Source organism: Schistocerca nitens, chromosome 5 (genome assembly GCF_023898315.1).
Source record: "Schistocerca nitens isolate TAMUIC-IGC-003100 chromosome 5, iqSchNite1.1, whole genome shotgun sequence".
Lineage (NCBI taxonomy): Eukaryota > Metazoa > Arthropoda > Insecta > Orthoptera > Acrididae > Schistocerca > Schistocerca nitens.
Window position 1 is genome coordinate 882,299,621 of NC_064618.1, and position 18,439 is coordinate 882,318,059.

General features: G+C 40.6%; 1 protein-coding gene across 1 annotated transcript in view; it reads right to left on the reverse strand.

Moving 5' to 3' along the window:
* Positions 1 to 18,439, reverse strand: part of LOC126259578 (nuclear pore complex protein Nup205) — a 325,077-nt gene that overhangs the window by 34,184 nt on the left and 272,454 nt on the right. Inside the window, exons 25-27 of the mRNA XM_049956486.1 lie at positions 8,585 to 8,853; positions 8,315 to 8,506; positions 8,097 to 8,215 (exon numbers count right to left, since the gene is read on the reverse strand). Of these exons, the coding sequence (XP_049812443.1) occupies positions 8,097 to 8,215; positions 8,315 to 8,506; positions 8,585 to 8,853 (580 nt within the window). The remainder of the gene's footprint in view (positions 1 to 8,096; positions 8,216 to 8,314; positions 8,507 to 8,584; positions 8,854 to 18,439) is intronic.

The following is an 18,439-nucleotide window of genomic DNA, read 5'->3' on the forward strand; positions in this document are numbered from 1 at the left end:
ATGGAAGGAACGAAGCGACAGAAAATTTTGTATGAAAATCAGGGGCGGACCCCGAAGACCCCACCATGAAGTGCAGAGAGGATGTGATGTCGCCATGTCGTATTGTATGCCTTCGGCATGTCAAAAAAGATGGCGACCAGATGCTGATGGTTGGCAAAGGCCATACGGATGGCAGACTCCAGGCACACCAGATTATCGGTGGCACAGCGGCCCTTACGGAACCCAAACTGAGACGGAGCCAGAAAGTTGGTGAGGCTAATGGGGCAGTAGCTGTCCACCTCCAGTGGGATCTTGCCAGATTTCAGCACGGGGATTACGATGATTTCCCGCCATTGTGATGGGAACTCATCCTCAAACTAGATAAGGTTGGAAAGGACTAGGAGGCGTCGCTGGCAGTCAACCGAGAGGTGTTCGAGCATCTGACAGTGGATGTGATCTCACCCAGGAGCTGTATCAGGGCAAGCAGCTAGTGCTCTTTGGAATTCCCACTCACTAAATGGAGCATTGTATGATTCAGGGTGGTGCGTGTGAAATAAAAGGCTCCGATGTTCCAACCACTCTTTCAGGGAGTGGAAGGCCAGTGGGTAATTCGCAGAAGTGGAACTCCGAGCAAAATGCTCCGCTAAGCTGTTTGCAATTGTGTCGGAGTCAGTACAGACTGCTCCATTCGTGAAACTGCAAGTACGCTGACGGGGGTCCGATGGCCATAGAGTTGCCTAATCTTGGACCAAACCTGCGATGGAGAGGTACAGAGACCAATGGTGTAGATACCGTTCCCAGCATTCCCGCTTGTGTTGGCGAATGAGGCGGTGGGCTCACGCACAGAGCTGTCTAAAGGCGGTGTTCCAATGAGGGATGCTGCTTGTGACACTGGAGTGCCCACCTGTGATCTTTTTTCGCTTCAGCGATCTCGGGCGATCACCAAGGCACAGTCCATCACCGAGGAGACCCAGAAGAACAGGGAATGGTAACTTCTGTGGCAGTAATGATGCTGGTGGTGACCGAGTGAACCACCGCACCAATGGTGTCACTGGAAAGATGCTCAATAGTGGCAATGGAGGTGAACAAGTCCCAGTCAGCCTTATTCATAGCCCATCTGAAGGGGCGCTCCGAAGAGTGACACTGTGGCAGTGACAGAAAGATCAGAAAGTGGTCACTACCGCACAAGTCGTCGTGCACACTCCATTGGACAGATGGTAATAGGCTAGGGCTGCAGATCAAAAGGTCGATGGCTGAGTACGTGCCATGAGCCACACTAAAATGTGTGAAGGCACCATAATTTAGAAGAGAAAGGTCGAGCTGTGCCAGTACTTGCTCAACGATGCTGCCTCAGCCTGTTGCCACTGATCCACCCCATAGATGGTTACGGGCGTTGAAGTCGCCCAGTAACAGTAAAGGTGGCGGCAACTGGGCTATCAGTGCAGCCAGGACTTGCTGCGGGACATCACCGTCAGGTGAAAGATAGAAGATAGAGACTGCAGACAGTAACAGGCTGAAGCATCCACACCCGAACAGTGACAGCCTCTAAAGGTGTTTGTAAAGGGACAGACTCACTGTAAAGAGAGAGAAGGACGTAGATGCAGACGCCACCAGACACTCTCTGATACGCTGCCCGTTTCTTATAATAACCCTGATAGCCACAGAGCATCACCAGAACCCAAGTTTCCTGAAGAGAAATGCAGAGGAAAGAGTGAAGGCTGAGAAGTTGTCAAAGCTCAGCACGGTGGTGGAAAAAACCACTGCAGTTCCACTGGAGGATGACATTGTCCATAGCAGAGATAGACGTGAAGGGACCGAGGGGGTAGATTACGCCGCTTGGTCACCTGCTGCCACCGACTGAGTACCTATGGGAGCGAAATCCATCATGTCTGAGGGACCAGAAAGATCTAGGTCCTCAGCGGACGCCAGAATCTCCACCTCATCCTTAGACGCAGAGCTGGTAGATAACGACAATGGTGGGGGTACCACCACAATTTCTTTCTTCTTAGAGGTCTTCGGTTTTGATTTCTCGCCCTGTTCCTTGGGTTGATCTAGCTGGGAGAGCTTCTTTGATTCAGTCTCCGGGACTGAAGAGGACCGCGAACCCCTACGACCAGCTAGCTGGGGCTTCTTCAGCCACTGGCGGGTGTCTGGTTTGCCACTGATAGGAATCTGGGAAGGGAGAGACCCAAGGGACCCCTTCCTAGCAAGAGAAGCCAAAGAAAACAAGATTCTCTGGCTTCGAAGTGGGGATGGATGTCCCCGATGGTTTGGGGGTTGCTGCTCCCAAGTTAGGCGGTGTGAGAGCAACAGAGAGGGAAGTGCCCCCACCATCAAGGGGGCAGGTGTGGTCTTCTGGCTCTGAGAGCTGACTGCATGGGGAGCAATGGATGGAGGTGTAACAGGAGTGACAGTGGCGGCATAAAATGTCGTTTAGCCTCAGTGTAGGTCATTCAGTCCAGGATCTTGTATTCTATTATTTTCCTTTCCTTCTGTAGAATCTTACAGTCCGGCAAACAAGGTGGATGGTGCTCTCCGCAGTTAACACATGTAGGAGGTAGGACTCGTGGACTATCGGGATGGGATGGACGATCACAATCTCGACATATAAGGCTGGAAGCACAGCGGGAAGACATATGTCCAAACTTCTAACACTTGAAGAACCGCATTGGGGGAGGGATATATGGCTTGACGTCACATCGGTAGACCATCACCTTCACCTTCTCGGGTAATGTGTCACCCTCGAAGGCCAAGATGAAGGCACCGGTGGCAACCTGATTGTCCCTTGAAGCCCGGTGGACGTGCCAGACAAAATGGAGCATGTGCACGGATTGACACTATGAAGCTATTCTTTTTAGACAGAACTGAGCACAGTCCAAGTACCCAAGAGTACGAGTAACTATGGGTAAAGATGCAACTGGTTTGCTCGTATGGGATGCTGTTTAGAAGAGCAACTCAGCAGCAGAGAACCATTACACCTTTCACTGTATCCTTGAAGAACTGCTTTTTCTGCCGTTTCTAACTTCTTAGCTTCAGAAATCTTCAGTAGACTCATTTCGTTGATATATCATTTCAAGTCCTTTAAACAGCTTTTCTTCATTTGTAAGTTTTTCTATATTTGCGTGGTAACTGACAAACTAGTAAACATGTAAGTAGACTGTCTATATGGAATTTCAGTTTGTCAACTTCAAATCCTTATTTCCCTGCAAACCAGCTTCCAAATAACAGCAGACTACTCGTTAGATAATTTGAGACACAACTTCATAGGCCACATGCAGAGTATTTTACTAAGTGTAGTCGTGCATCAGAACTCAGTGGATTAAGTGAAAGTTCCATGCTCTTGAATCAAAAGTCACAGTGTCAAAAACTATTATGTACCAAAATACATAACAGCAGACATTTTGGAATACTAATATTGCAGAAGAACAAAGAATGTCATCAACAAGCTGAGAGACACTAATATGACACCCACACAGATTAAGATCCAAGAATAATTCATTCGAACATACACATCACAATTGCAGACAGAAAGTGTATCCTTTCTCAGAATATGAACAGGCCAATGAATTACATGACGAGAAGTACTTATATAAAATTAAATACTCTTATTATTTTACAGTTGATGATTTTCACGTGCCAGAAGGATATTCACTGTAATGACAGGGGGAGCACTCCTTTTCTGATCTGATTTTTTACAATTATATGGGGTTTTAAAGTTTTTGTAGAAAAACAAATCTAATGTAGAATGGAATGTGTTTTGCTGCAGTCTTCTCCGAGGTCAAAATGAAACTAACGGAATACAGAATCTTGTGTGCTTTAATTACAATCCCTTCTTGGAAAGTGATCTGCAGAGTCCTCACGAATGCTGTACGTACAGTTTTTTCTTGAAATTTATTTGCAATCACAAACATTCCTTAACCATTCCTTTCATGCCTCTTATGAAAATATTAATAAATACAATTTATTGGGCATTCTTTTGGTTTCTTTACAGTGTAAGTAGTTTAAAGATGGAAAAAGCTACTGCGTACATACTCGACCGCACAACTCTTAGCTTACCACTCTGTAATCTTTCTGCCACACCAACCGCTACCTGGACACTGTAGTAACAAACGGCTCATGTCTCGCACAACCTGCGCCAAAAGTACTATTTCCTCTATATGCCTGGGGCTGACACTTCTGTCACCTTCATTTCTGGCCAAGCCCTGCATACCCCACAAATCTGGAGAAGTTGGTGGCGAAGACTAGGCACAGACTCCTTGTTTGCCTTCCTGCTCATATCAAATGCACAGTCAGAAACAGCATCTCCATTCTGACATTTCTCACTTTTTTCACGTCAAAAATAGCTCCCACATTGCTTTGCCACTCAGGATGACCTATGTGAAGTTCCGACACAGTACGGAGGTGAGGGCACCAGAAATATTTTACTAACAGTATTCACATTTTTACACATATCTATGTACCAATTTTGTCCACTAACTTTCAGAGAATAAAACAGCTTGGAAACCAAGAGTCTGCCATAAATAGGAATTTTTGCCTCTGTTGAGTTATACAATCTTTGTCTTTAATTTCCATGTATATTGTTTATTCTTGTTCACAGGCAGGTGTTCTGAATATTAAATGCGTGCATTGGTGTAATATAAGGTTTCTTGTGTGCTACTTCAAACTGTGATTGCTTTACTGAATATTAAAGAAAAAAAAAAAAAAAAAAAAAAACAGATTGTGGGCCCAGTCTACCTAGTCTGTGCAGTAAACACAGGTTGCTTAATAGATAGACGTAAGTTCAGCAGTCTATTTGAAGCTAGAATTATGGCATTAGATTTTATCATCATTTATAGAGAAAAACTGAAAGGAAGACTGAGCTACAATATGTGTCAGTCTGCAAATCGAAACACTTCTTCACTATAAAAAGCTGCAAGGGTGCATCTCAAGTGAAGTGAGTGACATGTTGAAAATGTGTGATGCTAGAGCAAAAATAATATTGTCAGTCAATCCAGGAATTTATGTGTATGACAACAGCAAAAGAAAACTCTGATAAATTAAAATGGTTATATGAAGACTCACGACTTTACAAGAGAAATGATTTGCTGACTACATACTTAACAACTCGACTGAAAAACAGTACATCAGTAGAAGAATATCCACCCAAAATAATTTCCACTTCTAATAAGTTAAATGGTCTGAATTTTGAAGTTAAAGATGGAAAGGTAGGACGCATTTTATTGGCAGGGTTACAGGATGGCTACAAATCAATGATTATGAGCCTAAATAATTTCAATATACCAATAACTAGAGACACTGTTACAACTAAGTTGTTGCAGGGAGTGGAGGACAAGAAGCACTGCTACTCTATAAATAATGATGCAGTTTTTCAACTGAACAAGATGCTATAATTGTAATAAGTATGGTTATATTGCAAGAAACCGTTGCAGCAAAAACAAAGGAAGCAGCAAGTCATCAGAGGGGACTTCAAATTACAAGACATTCTTCATTACAGCAGGTAAGCCATAAATAATAACTGGTAAACTGACTCTGATGCTTCAGCACGTGTCTAAACTCCTGTGTGGAATGAATTCATGGAAATCAATGTTAACTTCACAATCGATAGCAGGGAATAATGACAACTTACCCACTACAGGAATTGGTGAGACACACACTGATGGACATATTGGTAGAAAAAAGACAGAACTTGAAGTAACAGATCGTTCAAAATAATGACGATATAGCGGTGCTTTAAAAGGGAAGCCCAAAATTAAACAAGACAAATCAGAAATACCTTAATCTGAACCTACTGTTGACGACGATTCGAGATGTATTTTACCTGATCGAAGAAGCTCAGAAGATTCAAATTCAAAAGTTACAAGAACTGTGCTCCTCACAGCAAAGTCAAACACTTAGAAAATTATCAAGATTTCCAAAACCAATGAAGATGAATGATTATGTGATCTGTTACTCTACAGACAGAGAATTCAGATTGGTTTACAAAATAACTGTTCGCACAGTTAGCTTCAGACAATTACAGAAGAATTATAGTCACATGTTGAAAATCGGACATGGGAAAAGGCAATAGGCACACCAAACAGATATTCACGACCAAAATGAATTTTCAAGAACATATTTTCGGATACAAAGAACAGCTAATGGTTAAATGATGTGCACAAAGGTTTTAAACTATGAAGAGACACATGCCTTACTAATTCACAATAATTCATTACAGTGTCTGCTTGTTTGGCTACCACATATGACCTAGACATAAATCACTTAAACTCTAAAACAGCATTCCTACAAGGTGATTTGAAGGAGGAGATTTATATCAAAATCCCAGATTGATGTTAACACTTGAACTATGAAGGACAACTGTATCATGTTTACGGATTAAAACATGGCAGTCACAACAGATTCATTAAGATAAACAAAAAAACTCTTAAATTTGAACTTTACGAGAAGTGCAGCAGATTCGTGTGTTTATCAAAAGAATAATAGAAATACCATATCAAGTGTTTCCATTTATGACGGCGACATGTGAATTTCAGTAAGATCCCAAAAGAGAAGGAAAGCTTCAAAAAAGAAACTCAAAGAGCAATTTAAACCAAAAATGCTAGGAGAAGTGTTAAATTGCTTGGGCATCTGAATCACAGGAAAGCACAAAAGGAGACTATTACAGATGGTTCAGTCTAGAATACAAATATTAAATAAATACAACATGAATGATTGTAATCCAGTAATGCATGTACACGACAACCAAGTACTTACCCAAGATATGAGCCCTGAGACAGACAGAGAGAAAATTCATGAGAAATGTTCACTACAGAGAAGCTATAAACAGTTTCATGTATGTGAAGTTGGGAACCAGACTTGACTTCACGTGTGCAGTCACAGTTGTACGACACTTCAAGTAAGAACCGGGCATGCCTTACTTGCAGGCAGTTAAAAAATCCGTGAGGTACTCGAACAGGACTATGGATTTGAAGCTGCCATTTTCTGGGGAAGAGAACTGGAATGTCACAGGATATAGTGATGCAGACCGGGCAGGAGACAAGGAGGACAGGCAGTCAGTCATAGGTTTTCTTTTTAAATCACAAGGCGCTGTTATTTTCTGGAGCACCAACAAACAACTCAAAATAGCTTTATCAATTACTGAAGCTGAATATATGGCCCTATGGCCCTGGCCACAGCGTGACAAAAGAGACTCTGGCTGAAGAGGTCAAAACTGGAAATCTTTCCATGCACCAAAAATGAGCCCATTAAACTTTATTGTGATAACAAAGGTGCTTTTGATTTGTCCAAAAGAGGTTTGCATTTGCTGGTATGTTAACTCAGTCACAAGTATAAGACATCAGCAAGTGATAAAGGAATGTGGACTGATAGTACTAGGTTTTTTTTTCTCCTTTTTCTATTTTTTTATTTTATTTATTTATTTTTTTTTTTAAAGTGGGAGTGTTATAAATGAGAATCTATGCTTTTGCTAAGATATATGTTCTTTGTGATTAATTTCTATTTATGTTCTTTATTCTTGTTCATATGTGTGTGTTCTGAATGTTACGTGTGAATTAGTTGCAATAAAATGTTTATTCTGTGCTGCTTCAAACTATGGTCGCTTTTCTTAACCAAGTCTCAAACGTGGTAAGGAATTCTAGAAAATTACAAGCTATGTTTAACACAGTTTCCCACTGGTTACCCTGTTTGTGAAAAGAAACTGTTCAACAAAGTCCTTTATTTGCATGGGCAACACAAGCAACAAGTCTCTTGATAGATTCCAAATCCAAATAAAGTTATAATAAATAAACACTGTGTGGAACACTTCTGCACTTTTCAGTGTTACACCTGAAGATAATCTGCAGTGCAGATTGAAGACGGTAGTCAGTAATAAAAGAAGTGATCCAGGTGGGGTTTGTTTATTTGTTATAACAACAGAGATTACTGTGTCAATTAACAAATAAACCTGTCAACAGTACACAACATTTAAAATAAGCACTCTACACTGTGTCAATTCATTACATATATGTTGAAATAATGATCTCTCCATTTGTTAAACAGTAACCTCAATGAAATGTTGTGGTAATGTTTACTGCACAATCAATTTCCATGTGTGTTGCATACATTAAGAGGCAATTACTTACCTCTGTCTAATATCTGGGTGCCTATCAAATATACTCATGGATGACAGACAGCCCATTAAACCGTGTTCCAACAGCATCTCTGCTCCAGAATGTGAAGCAGCAACACGGCATAGCATGGCCTGAACCAGATGTAAGTGATATCATTAGGACACAATGAAAATTAACCATGTGAACTATTTAACAATAATTACTAGCTCAATAGAGTAATGAAGTCTTACCATTTTAGATTCATAAACATACAATGCTGAAACTGAGCTAGGAACTGGCTCTAAAACAGCCACAAGTTTTTCATCTGCATCAAGAAGGCTATCGATAATATACTTCAGGTAACCACGAGATGACAAATATGCAATCCAATTAGTGTGAGGGTCTAACTCAATCAGAAGCCCAATGCAAGACAATGCCAGCATCTAAAATTAGAAAGGACAGTTTGTCAATATACATGAAACATTCATTAAGTAATATATAATTACAAGAAAGCATCTAACTTTGCAAATGTCATGTCCTCCAGTGCAGTCGTGGCATAGTACATCGATCAGACTTTCACCGAAACTTCTAACAATGTTAAGGCATGATGCATGCTGTGGTCCAGCATCTGTGCCAAAGGAACGATATTTTGAGCTGTCCAATCTGCTTATAAACATGCTTCCTTCAGACGGTTCTTCATCATAACTTTCAACACCATTCTGACATGTCATATGAAGGAAGTTCAACAGAGCAGCATACAAATTAGCTCTCAGCCCTTGTAATTTTGCACCTGAATGAAGAACAAAAACATCTCAAAATCACATTAATAAGGCGGTTAATTCTAATACTATGTACACTAACAATTGTCAAAATTGTAAAAACAGAATTGATGTGTAATATAAAAGACCTTTATACCATAAATTAGCTACATAATACACATTTTATTAGGACTGCAGAACTGTACATGTGCTGTGGTAATACAACTTCATTTTGGTATGAAGCTCTCTCGTGCAGTTATTATAATTTACAGGCAGTCTATATACAAGAAAACAAAGGACAAACGGAGGTCACTCGAGGACAGTGACAAGTAAGTTTCCAGACAACCGTATCACAGACATGTAGATTAAGCAACATGCGGATGTACAGGATAGGGAAGCAGTAGAAGCTTCGTTCTTTGAAGAATGCTCATACATTACTCGACCCAAGTTACTGGAGCTTGTTCTGATGAAATATGACATTGAGTTCCCTGAAAGAAGAACCACAGGCTCTAAATTCACCTCTGTTTCAGAGTTGTTGCTGAGACTGTCACCAATATGTGGGAAGATGGTGATGATGATGATGATGATGAAGATGATGATTTTGGTTGAGGGGGGTGCTCGACATCATGGTCATCAGCACCCTGATGAAAAGTCAGCATGCAAATCTCATGGGTGGGGACGAAGGTTGTCCCCACATGCGGAGCAGTTTATAATGTATTAAAGTCTGCCGCCCTTCCCCACCAATTTGGGTTGAGGCCTGACAGTTCACAAAATTTCACCACCCGTGTAACACTGATATCGGTATCTGAGAGGATGGTGGGCAGATGTCCATGGAGACTGAGCACTGTCCTAATCTCAGTATGTAGGACACACATAGTTACAATATGCTGAACTGAAAGCGGCATACCACAAACTTCACAGTGGTGGATCCTCCTGCCAGAGGATATTACATAGATTTTTTAAAATGTCATAAAACTGATTTATTAAAGATGGAGTCACATTTCGTAATATTTCTAGTTGGAACACGTATGTACTCTTTTGTTCACAAAATCATAGGACCCAGTTGTATCCATGGAAGAAATATACCTTAGAACAGTACGTAAATATTAATTTTGAACTTCCAACTAGAAATATTACGAAATATGACTCCATTTTTAATAAATCAGTTTTATGACATTTTAAAAAATCTACGTAATATCATACCACCCTGAAGCTGATCATTCCATAATTACATGTATATCCAGTGCCAAATAAAGTTAATTTAAGACAGACAGGCTGAATCTGGCATAGATGTATACTTGCAGTCGAGTCACAACTCACATATCGATATGATGCCGCAATGCCAAAGAACTCCACAACATCGTTGACTTTGAAACCATTGTGGTAGTGCCACCTTAGCCCATAGAGGGAACACTGAGTATGCATCGTCTGTAGAGTTATTTTAAAGCTTTTAATTGATATTTTATACAATATCCTGTGGTTGTAAAGAGATATTTTATAGATAACTATTTTTATATTATTACTGTACTTTGTTACATTTTGACGATTATGTGAACCCATTTTATACGGATTGGTTGACGTGAGGTGGAGGGAGAAGAGGTAGGCGGAGCACCTTCGTACTTATTAATCGTATGCCCGTCACTTGCTGGCACCACTTGACATCACAGCAGCTGAGAAGAGTGCTCCACCTACCATCTTCGAAGGATGCCACGGGTATAACACGTCCTATTGTATTTTGTCCTTATAACCATTTTGTCATATTTTATTGCCAATCTAGTAAGGTTTCTATTACTTTCTAAATTAAATTACAGGTCTGATGATGGTCATGTGATATGACCGAAACCGGTCACCTATGTTCTTGTAACATACGTGGTGTGATAGAGACTGAATTTTAAAAAGAAAAATTTTAAAATATGGTTCAATTGTTACAGCTTGGGCCTCGTGTGAAAAAAGCGGGTACAAGAGATAACTTAACAGCAAGGTTACTGAAAGAGGAGCACTGTTCTGCATTTGCTGCTGTTAAAGGTAATCACGAAAAAGAAATGTCAGGATCAGTGTTTACAAAGCAATTTAAGCAAAAGTTCTGTGAATAAGAAAAATGCTGAGTGCTATTATTGTCACAAAAAGACAATTGTAATGCTGAGTACAAGAGAAGACTGATGAAATTGTCAAGAGAAAATCAAGAACATAATCATCAAGTTCTTGAGTGCAGAAATCAGGAACATTCTGTCTCCTAAGTATGATAATGTCACACAAGGAATGGTTTTTAATGCTTAAACCACTATGGAAGTCTGAAGTTCCCCAGAGTTCAAAGTGACATGTTTTTGTGGGAAAGTAAAGCAACTAACAAATTCCCAGGACTGGGTAAAAACAACTGGCCAAGCCAGCTAGTTAAAACAACAGAAGCTGTGGCATCAACTGCAGACTCTTCAGCATCACTTACTCAATCAAATGTGGTGGAGTACACAACTCCAGTTACTGCAACACCTGGCAGTTCGGCAACTCCTCGGACTGCACGGAGCAAGAAGGCACCTCAACAGCTACCTTGACAACTAGACAGACAGAAGCCAGGTTGGGTAGTAGATCGAGAAATGCAAGATCGCCAAAGAACGGGAACACTTTTAATGCCTGGATGCAGAACTTATGTAAGTGAACCAACTCAGTGCATTTCAAAGGAAGATAATCAGAGTGACCAGTTAAAAATACCACTAAGGCTCATGCACCTAAACATACAGTACCTTAGAAATAAGCTTAATATATTACAGGTTTTTGTAAATGAACAGTCACCTCATATAGTAGTGTTAACTGAGCATGGATTAAAATCTGATGAAATTATTTACTGTAAACTAGAGGGCTACTCCTTAGCAAATAGTTATTGTAGACAGCAACGTAAGGGTGGTGGTGTGGCAGTTTACATTAGTGAGAATCTCGAGTACAAGAAAATAAACTATCTAGACCAGTACAACAAAGAAGGCTTGATTGAAGTGACAGGCATTGAAATCCACACCAAAGAGTGTAGAGAGGTTATGAGAAAACATAAAGTTATTGGGATTTACCATCCACCAAAGGCTGATGTAGTTAGCTTCATAGACATACATAGTAGAGTAGTGGGACGTTGTGGTCCCAGAGACCTAACTATACTTGGTGATCTGAATATTGAGGCAAAATCTTCCAGTTTGTGTAATATGAGGTTAATAGATACTCTTAACCCATATAATCTCGTAAATGTAGTAAATAGAGATACCAGGGTAACAAAGTCCACATCTAGCAGAATTGATTACGTTATACTATGTAAACATATTAAAGACAGTGTTAGGTGCTGGAATATGGATTTTCACTACTCTGACCACAAATGCCAGCTTGTAGAGTATGTAAACACAAGCATCCCAAAAATGACAAAAGTTACCAAAAATAAAAGAATCCTAAAAGAGGGTAACATCCTTGCCCTAAGAAATAAATTAGCTATAGAGGACTGGGATCTGGTTTACCAGACTGAAGGATCTGAAAACAAATGGGCCAAATTCTATGATACTATGCTAAGACACTTTGACAGATGCTGCCCTGATAAGAAAATACAAAGAGTGTTCACCCATAACCAAAGTGCAAAAACCAACAGACTGATACTTCCAGCAAATATGATAAAGTCAGGCAAAACATCCAGGACCTGGATGTGTTACACAAGTCAACAAACCTGCAGGTTTTTAAGGCCAAGTACAACAAAGCCAAGAAAATCTTTAAGAAAGAGCTTTCAAATCTAAGAAAACAGATGTACAGCAGTGAAATAGCTCAATCAGACAATATAGCCAAGACCTCATGGAGAATTGTAAATCAATTTTGCAAAGCCACACCGAAGCCAGAAACTGAAATTGTAAATATAAGACATGAAGGAAACACAATTAAAGATCCTAATAAAGTCTGCAATGTTTTCAATAAATACTTTATATCTGCAGCTGTTAGTCCAATTAATAACACAATTGTGAGTAGTGAGGTAAAGCTCTGTCCCTTTGAAGAGCCACCTTTTGAATTCAAACAAGTAAGTGAAAAAGAAATAGGCAGGATAATAAATAACCTAAAGAATAAGTTCTCATCTGGATGGGATGGTTTGAGTAGTATCGTGATTAAAAAATGTAATAAGGAATTAGTTAAAATAATCACCCACCTGGTAAACTGCAGTATCAGAAAACATACATTTCCAAATGTATTGAAATGGAGCACAGTTAAACCAGTGCATAAAAAGGGATCCAAGGAAGAGGTTTCAAATTTCAGGCCCATATCGTTAATACCTGTCTTTAGCAAAGTATTTGAAGTTGTGCTGCTGACACAACTTAGTGACTATTTCTTGAAAAATAAGTTCCTAACAGAGACACAACACGGATTCCGAAAAGATCATAGTACTATCACAGCAATTACGGAATTTCTTCACAAAACGTATGGTGCCCTTGATCAAGGAATGCAAACAGCTGGCATATTTCTAGACCTTACTAAAGCCTTTGACTCGGTAAACCATGAGTTACTTTTAAGTAAACTTGAGTCATACAATGTAAATGCTGCAGCCATGCAACTGCTGGCTACATATTTATTTAACCGCAAGCAGTGTACAAGGCTGACTTACAAAATCAATAATCAGATCATTAATTTCCAGTCCAAATATGAGACAGTCACACAAGGTGTACCCCAGGGCTCAATTTTGGGCCCTTTCCTTTTCCTAGTGTACATAAATGATATAGAGCAACCTTTCAACTCCCAATTGGTAACCTATGCAGACGATACCTCACTGTTATTTCTCGGTAAACAAAATGATGAGTTAACGTTGGTAGCAACTGAGGGACTACGGCAAATAACTACTTATTTCCAAGATCAAGGTTTGAAAGTTAATATCAGTAAATCTCAGTTATTGCCATTTAAACTTACAAACTCAGACCAAACCTCTATCAGTAACATAGGTGGAATTGAAGTAGTGGACACAGAAGGCTGCAGATTTCTAGGTATTCACCTAGATGAAAATCTAAGATGGGTAAACCACATAAAATTTTTATGCAGTAAAATCAGCAGTTCATTACATCTAATCAGCCAGTTATCAAAAGTAGTTCCACATCAGACATTAAAAACAATTTATTACAGAACCATTTTTGCACAGATTAATTACGGGATAGAGATATGGGGTTGTGCTGCCGACATACATATGAACTGAATATTAACCCTACAGAAAAGAGCAATCAGAATTATCCATGGATTAGGGTATAGAGATTCATGCAGGGAAATCTTTGTTCATCATAAATACCTCACAGTCTACTCACTGTAGCTTTACAAATTAATTATATTTTTTGTGACACATCAAAACAAAACAACAAAGTGCTCTGATATGCATGCCTATAATACAAGAAATAAAGACTGCTACTACAGACAAAGAACAAAATTAAAAACAACAGACCATAGTCCATGCATTAGTGGTCAAATATGGTACAACAGATTACCGAGCTCTATAAGGTGCCACAAAGGGAACTTATTCAAAGTGAAACTGAAATATTTCTAGATTGACAAGTTTTTATACTCTTTAAGTGAATATTAATACTAAACTAAAATAAATTATCATGTATAAACAAAGATGATGTGACTTACCATACGAAAGTGCTGGCAGGTCGATAGAAACACAAACAGACACATACACACACACAAAATTCTAGCTTTCGCAACCAACGGTTGCTTCGTCAGGAAAGAGGGAAGGAGAGGGAAAGACGAAAGGATGTGGGTTTTAAGGGAGAGGGTAAGGAGTCATTCCAATCCCGGGAGCGGAAAGACTTACCTTAGAGGGAAAAAAGGACAGGTATACACTCGCACACACACACATATCCATCCGCACATACACAGACACAAGCAGACATTTGTAAAGGCAAAGAGTTTGGGCAGAGATGTCAGTCGAGGCGGAAGTAAAGAGGCAAAGATGTTGTTGAAAGACAGGTGAGGTATGAGCGGCGGCAACTTGAAATTAGCGGAGGTTGAGGCCTGGCGGATAACGAGAAGAGAGGATATACTGAAGGGCAAGTTCCCATCTCCGGAGTTCTGACAGGTTGGTGTTGGTGGGAAGTATCCAGATAACCCGGACGGTGTAACACTGTGCCAAGATGTGCTGGCCGTGCACCAAGGCATGTTTAGCCACAGGATGATCCTCGATACCAACAAAACACTGTCTGCCTGTGTCCATTCATGCGAATGGACAGTTTGTTGCTGGTTATTCCCACATAGAAAGCTTCACAGTGTAGGCAGGTCAGTTGGTAAATCACGTGGGTGCTTTCACATGTGGCTCTGCCTTTGATCGTGTACACCTTCCGGGTTACAGGACTGGAGTAGGTGGAGGTGGTGGGAGGGTGCATTGGACAGGTTTTACACCGGGGGCGGTTACAAGGGTAGGAGCCAGAGGGTAAGGAAGGTGGTTTGGGGATTTCATAGGGTCCTACTCCAGATCCCATGCCACTTTCCTTGATGTTGACCTCCACCTGTCCAATGGCCAGCTTCACACGTCCGTCCACATCAAACCCACCAACAAGCAACAGTACCTCCATTACGACAGCTGCCACCCATTCCACATCAAATGGTCCCTTCCCTACAGCCTAGGTCTTCGTGGCAAACGAATCTGCTCCAGTCCGGAATCCCTGAAGCATTACACCAACAACCTGACAACAGCTTTCGCATCCCGCAACTACCCTCCCGACCTGGTACAGAAGCAAATAACCAGAGCCACTTCCTCATCCTCTCAAACCCAGAACCTCCCACAGAAGAACCACAAAAGTGCCCCACTTGTGACAGGATACTTTCCGGGACTGGATCAAATTCTGAATGTGGCTCTCCAGCAGGGATACGACTTCCTCAAATCCTGCCCTGAAATGAGATCCATCCTTCATGAAATCCTCCCCACTCCACCAAGAGTGTCTTTCCGCCGTCCACCTAACCTTCGTAACCTCTTAGTTCATCCCTATGAAATCCCCAAACCACCTTCCCTACCCTCTGGCTCCTACCCTTGTAACCGCCCCGGGTGTAAAACCTGTCCCATGCACCCTCCCACCACCACCTACTCCAGTCCTGTAACCCGGAAGGTGTACACGATCAAAGGCAGAGACACGTGTGAAAGCACCCACATGATTTACCAACTGACATGCCTACTGTGAAGCGTTCTATGTGGGAATGACCAGCAACAAACTGTCCATTCGCATGAACGGACACAGGCAGACAGTGTTTGTTGGTAATGAGGATCACCCTGTGGCTAAACATGCCTTGGTGCACGGCCAGCACATCTTGGCACAGTGTTACACCGTCCGGGTTATCTGGATACTTCCCACTAACACCAACCTATCCGAACTCCGGAGATGGGAACTTGCTCTTCAATATATCCTCTCTTCCCGTTATCCACCAGGCCTCAATCTCCGCTAATTTCAAGTTGCCGCCACTCATACCTCACCTGTCATTCAACAACATCTTTGCCTCTGCACTTCTGCCTCGACTGACATCCCTGCCCAAACTCTTTGTCTTTAAATATGTCTGCTTGTGTCTGTATGTGTGTGGATGGATATATGTGTGTGTGTGTGTGTGCGCGCGAGTGTATACCCGTCCTTTTTTCCCCCTAAGGTAAGTCTTTCCGCTCCCGGGATTGGAATGACTCCTTACCCTCTCCCTTAAAACCCACATCCTTTCATGTTTCCCTCTCCTGATGAGGCAACAGTTTGTTGCGAAAGCTTGAATTTTGTGTGTATGTTTGTGTGTCTGTCGACCTGCCAGCACTTTCATTTGGTAAGTCACATCATCTTTATATATATATAAAAACAAAGATGATGTGACTTACCAAATGAAAGTGCTGGCAGGTCGACAGACACACAAACAAACACAAACATACACACAAAATTCAAGCTTTCACAACAAACTGTTGCCTCATCAGGAAAGAGGGAAGGAGAGGGAAAGACGAAAGGATGTGGGTTTTAAGGGAGAGGGTAAGGAGTCATTCCAATCCCGGGAGCAGAAAGACTTACCTTAGGGGGAAAAAAGGACAGGTATACACTCGCGCGCGCGCGCACACACACACACACACACACACACACACACACACACACACACACACACACACACACATCCATCCACACATATACATATGTGATTACATATACACGATACAAATGTACCATTGTACCTAACAAGGCAAAATATTGGGTGTTACATCGTACCTATTACAAATATTCAGATTTTACACACACACACACACACACATATATATATATATATATATATATATATATATATAAAAGAAAGTGATGAGACTTACCAAACAAAAGCGCTGGCAGGTCGATAGACACACAAACAAACACAAACATACACACAAAATTCTAGCTTTCGCAACAAACGGTTGCTTCGTCAGGAAAGAGGGAAGGAGAGGGAAAGATGAAAGGAAGTGGGTTTTAAGGGAGCTTTGCCTGTGCTCCTCGAGAATTTATCCATACTAATATGTGCAAAGATGCCACACACCTTGTTAGGTGGAGCTAACTATTTTGGTGTATTTGAAGATGACTGCACTTCATATATTTTCTCAATGACAAAAGTGATGCTGCTTCTGTGTCCTTAGAGTTTCGGCAGTTATTGGAATGGTAGACAAGGAATAAGTTTAAATTTATTAGGACTGATAATGGGACAGATTTTATTACTGATCAACTTCATAATCATTTCAAGAAGACTGGTATCACGCATGAAACCAGATTATCATATACACCACAGCAGAATGATAAAGTTGAACATGAAATTACACCTATAGTGGAAAGTGCTTGCACGGTGCTAATCGATTCTGATCTTCCAAATACACTTTGTGTAGAAGCTGTCAACACGGCAGTCTACACATTAAACCTAAATGTGATGAGGTGCCTTAGAGAGAAATGGTTGAGGAAGAAAACACCATTAAAGCATATAAGGAGATTTGGTGCTGAATACTTTACGCATACCCCTAAAAGTTTCAATCCACATTTCAAAGCAAATCAAAGAAGATGGTAATAGCTGGCTACAGTCATTACAGTAACAGTTATATGCTGCATGATGCTACAACAAAGATACAAGTATGCTTGTGAATTTGGTAGTGGTGTATGATAGGAACATGAAGCAATTTGATGTGAAAACTGCTTTTCTCAATGGTGATCTGCAAGAAGATATATTCATATAACAGCCTGAGGATTTCATTAGTGAAAATACCATATTAGACTGCAAATTAAACTAAAGTCTTTATGGTCTGCAGCAGTCTCCTCAATGTTGGAATAAAATATTTATTTAGTTTATTAAGTGTTTCAATTTCAAACAGTTTTATTTTTACATAACCATGTATTTTATGCTCAAATTTATCGCCAAGAAGTATTTTTGGCTATTTTTGTTCATGACAGATTAATTATAAGTAAATCAACAGCAACTATAAATAAAATATTGCTACTGGTAAACTTTTTAGGGTACAAGATTCTGGTCCACAAAACTCTTGTGTTTGTAACATTTCCTCTAGAAGTGCAGTTGACATCTTTAGAGGCATTGCTCCACTTACAAGTGCACAACAGAGAGGTTATCAGTACCTTTACACACATTAAAAGAAACTAATGGGGGGAA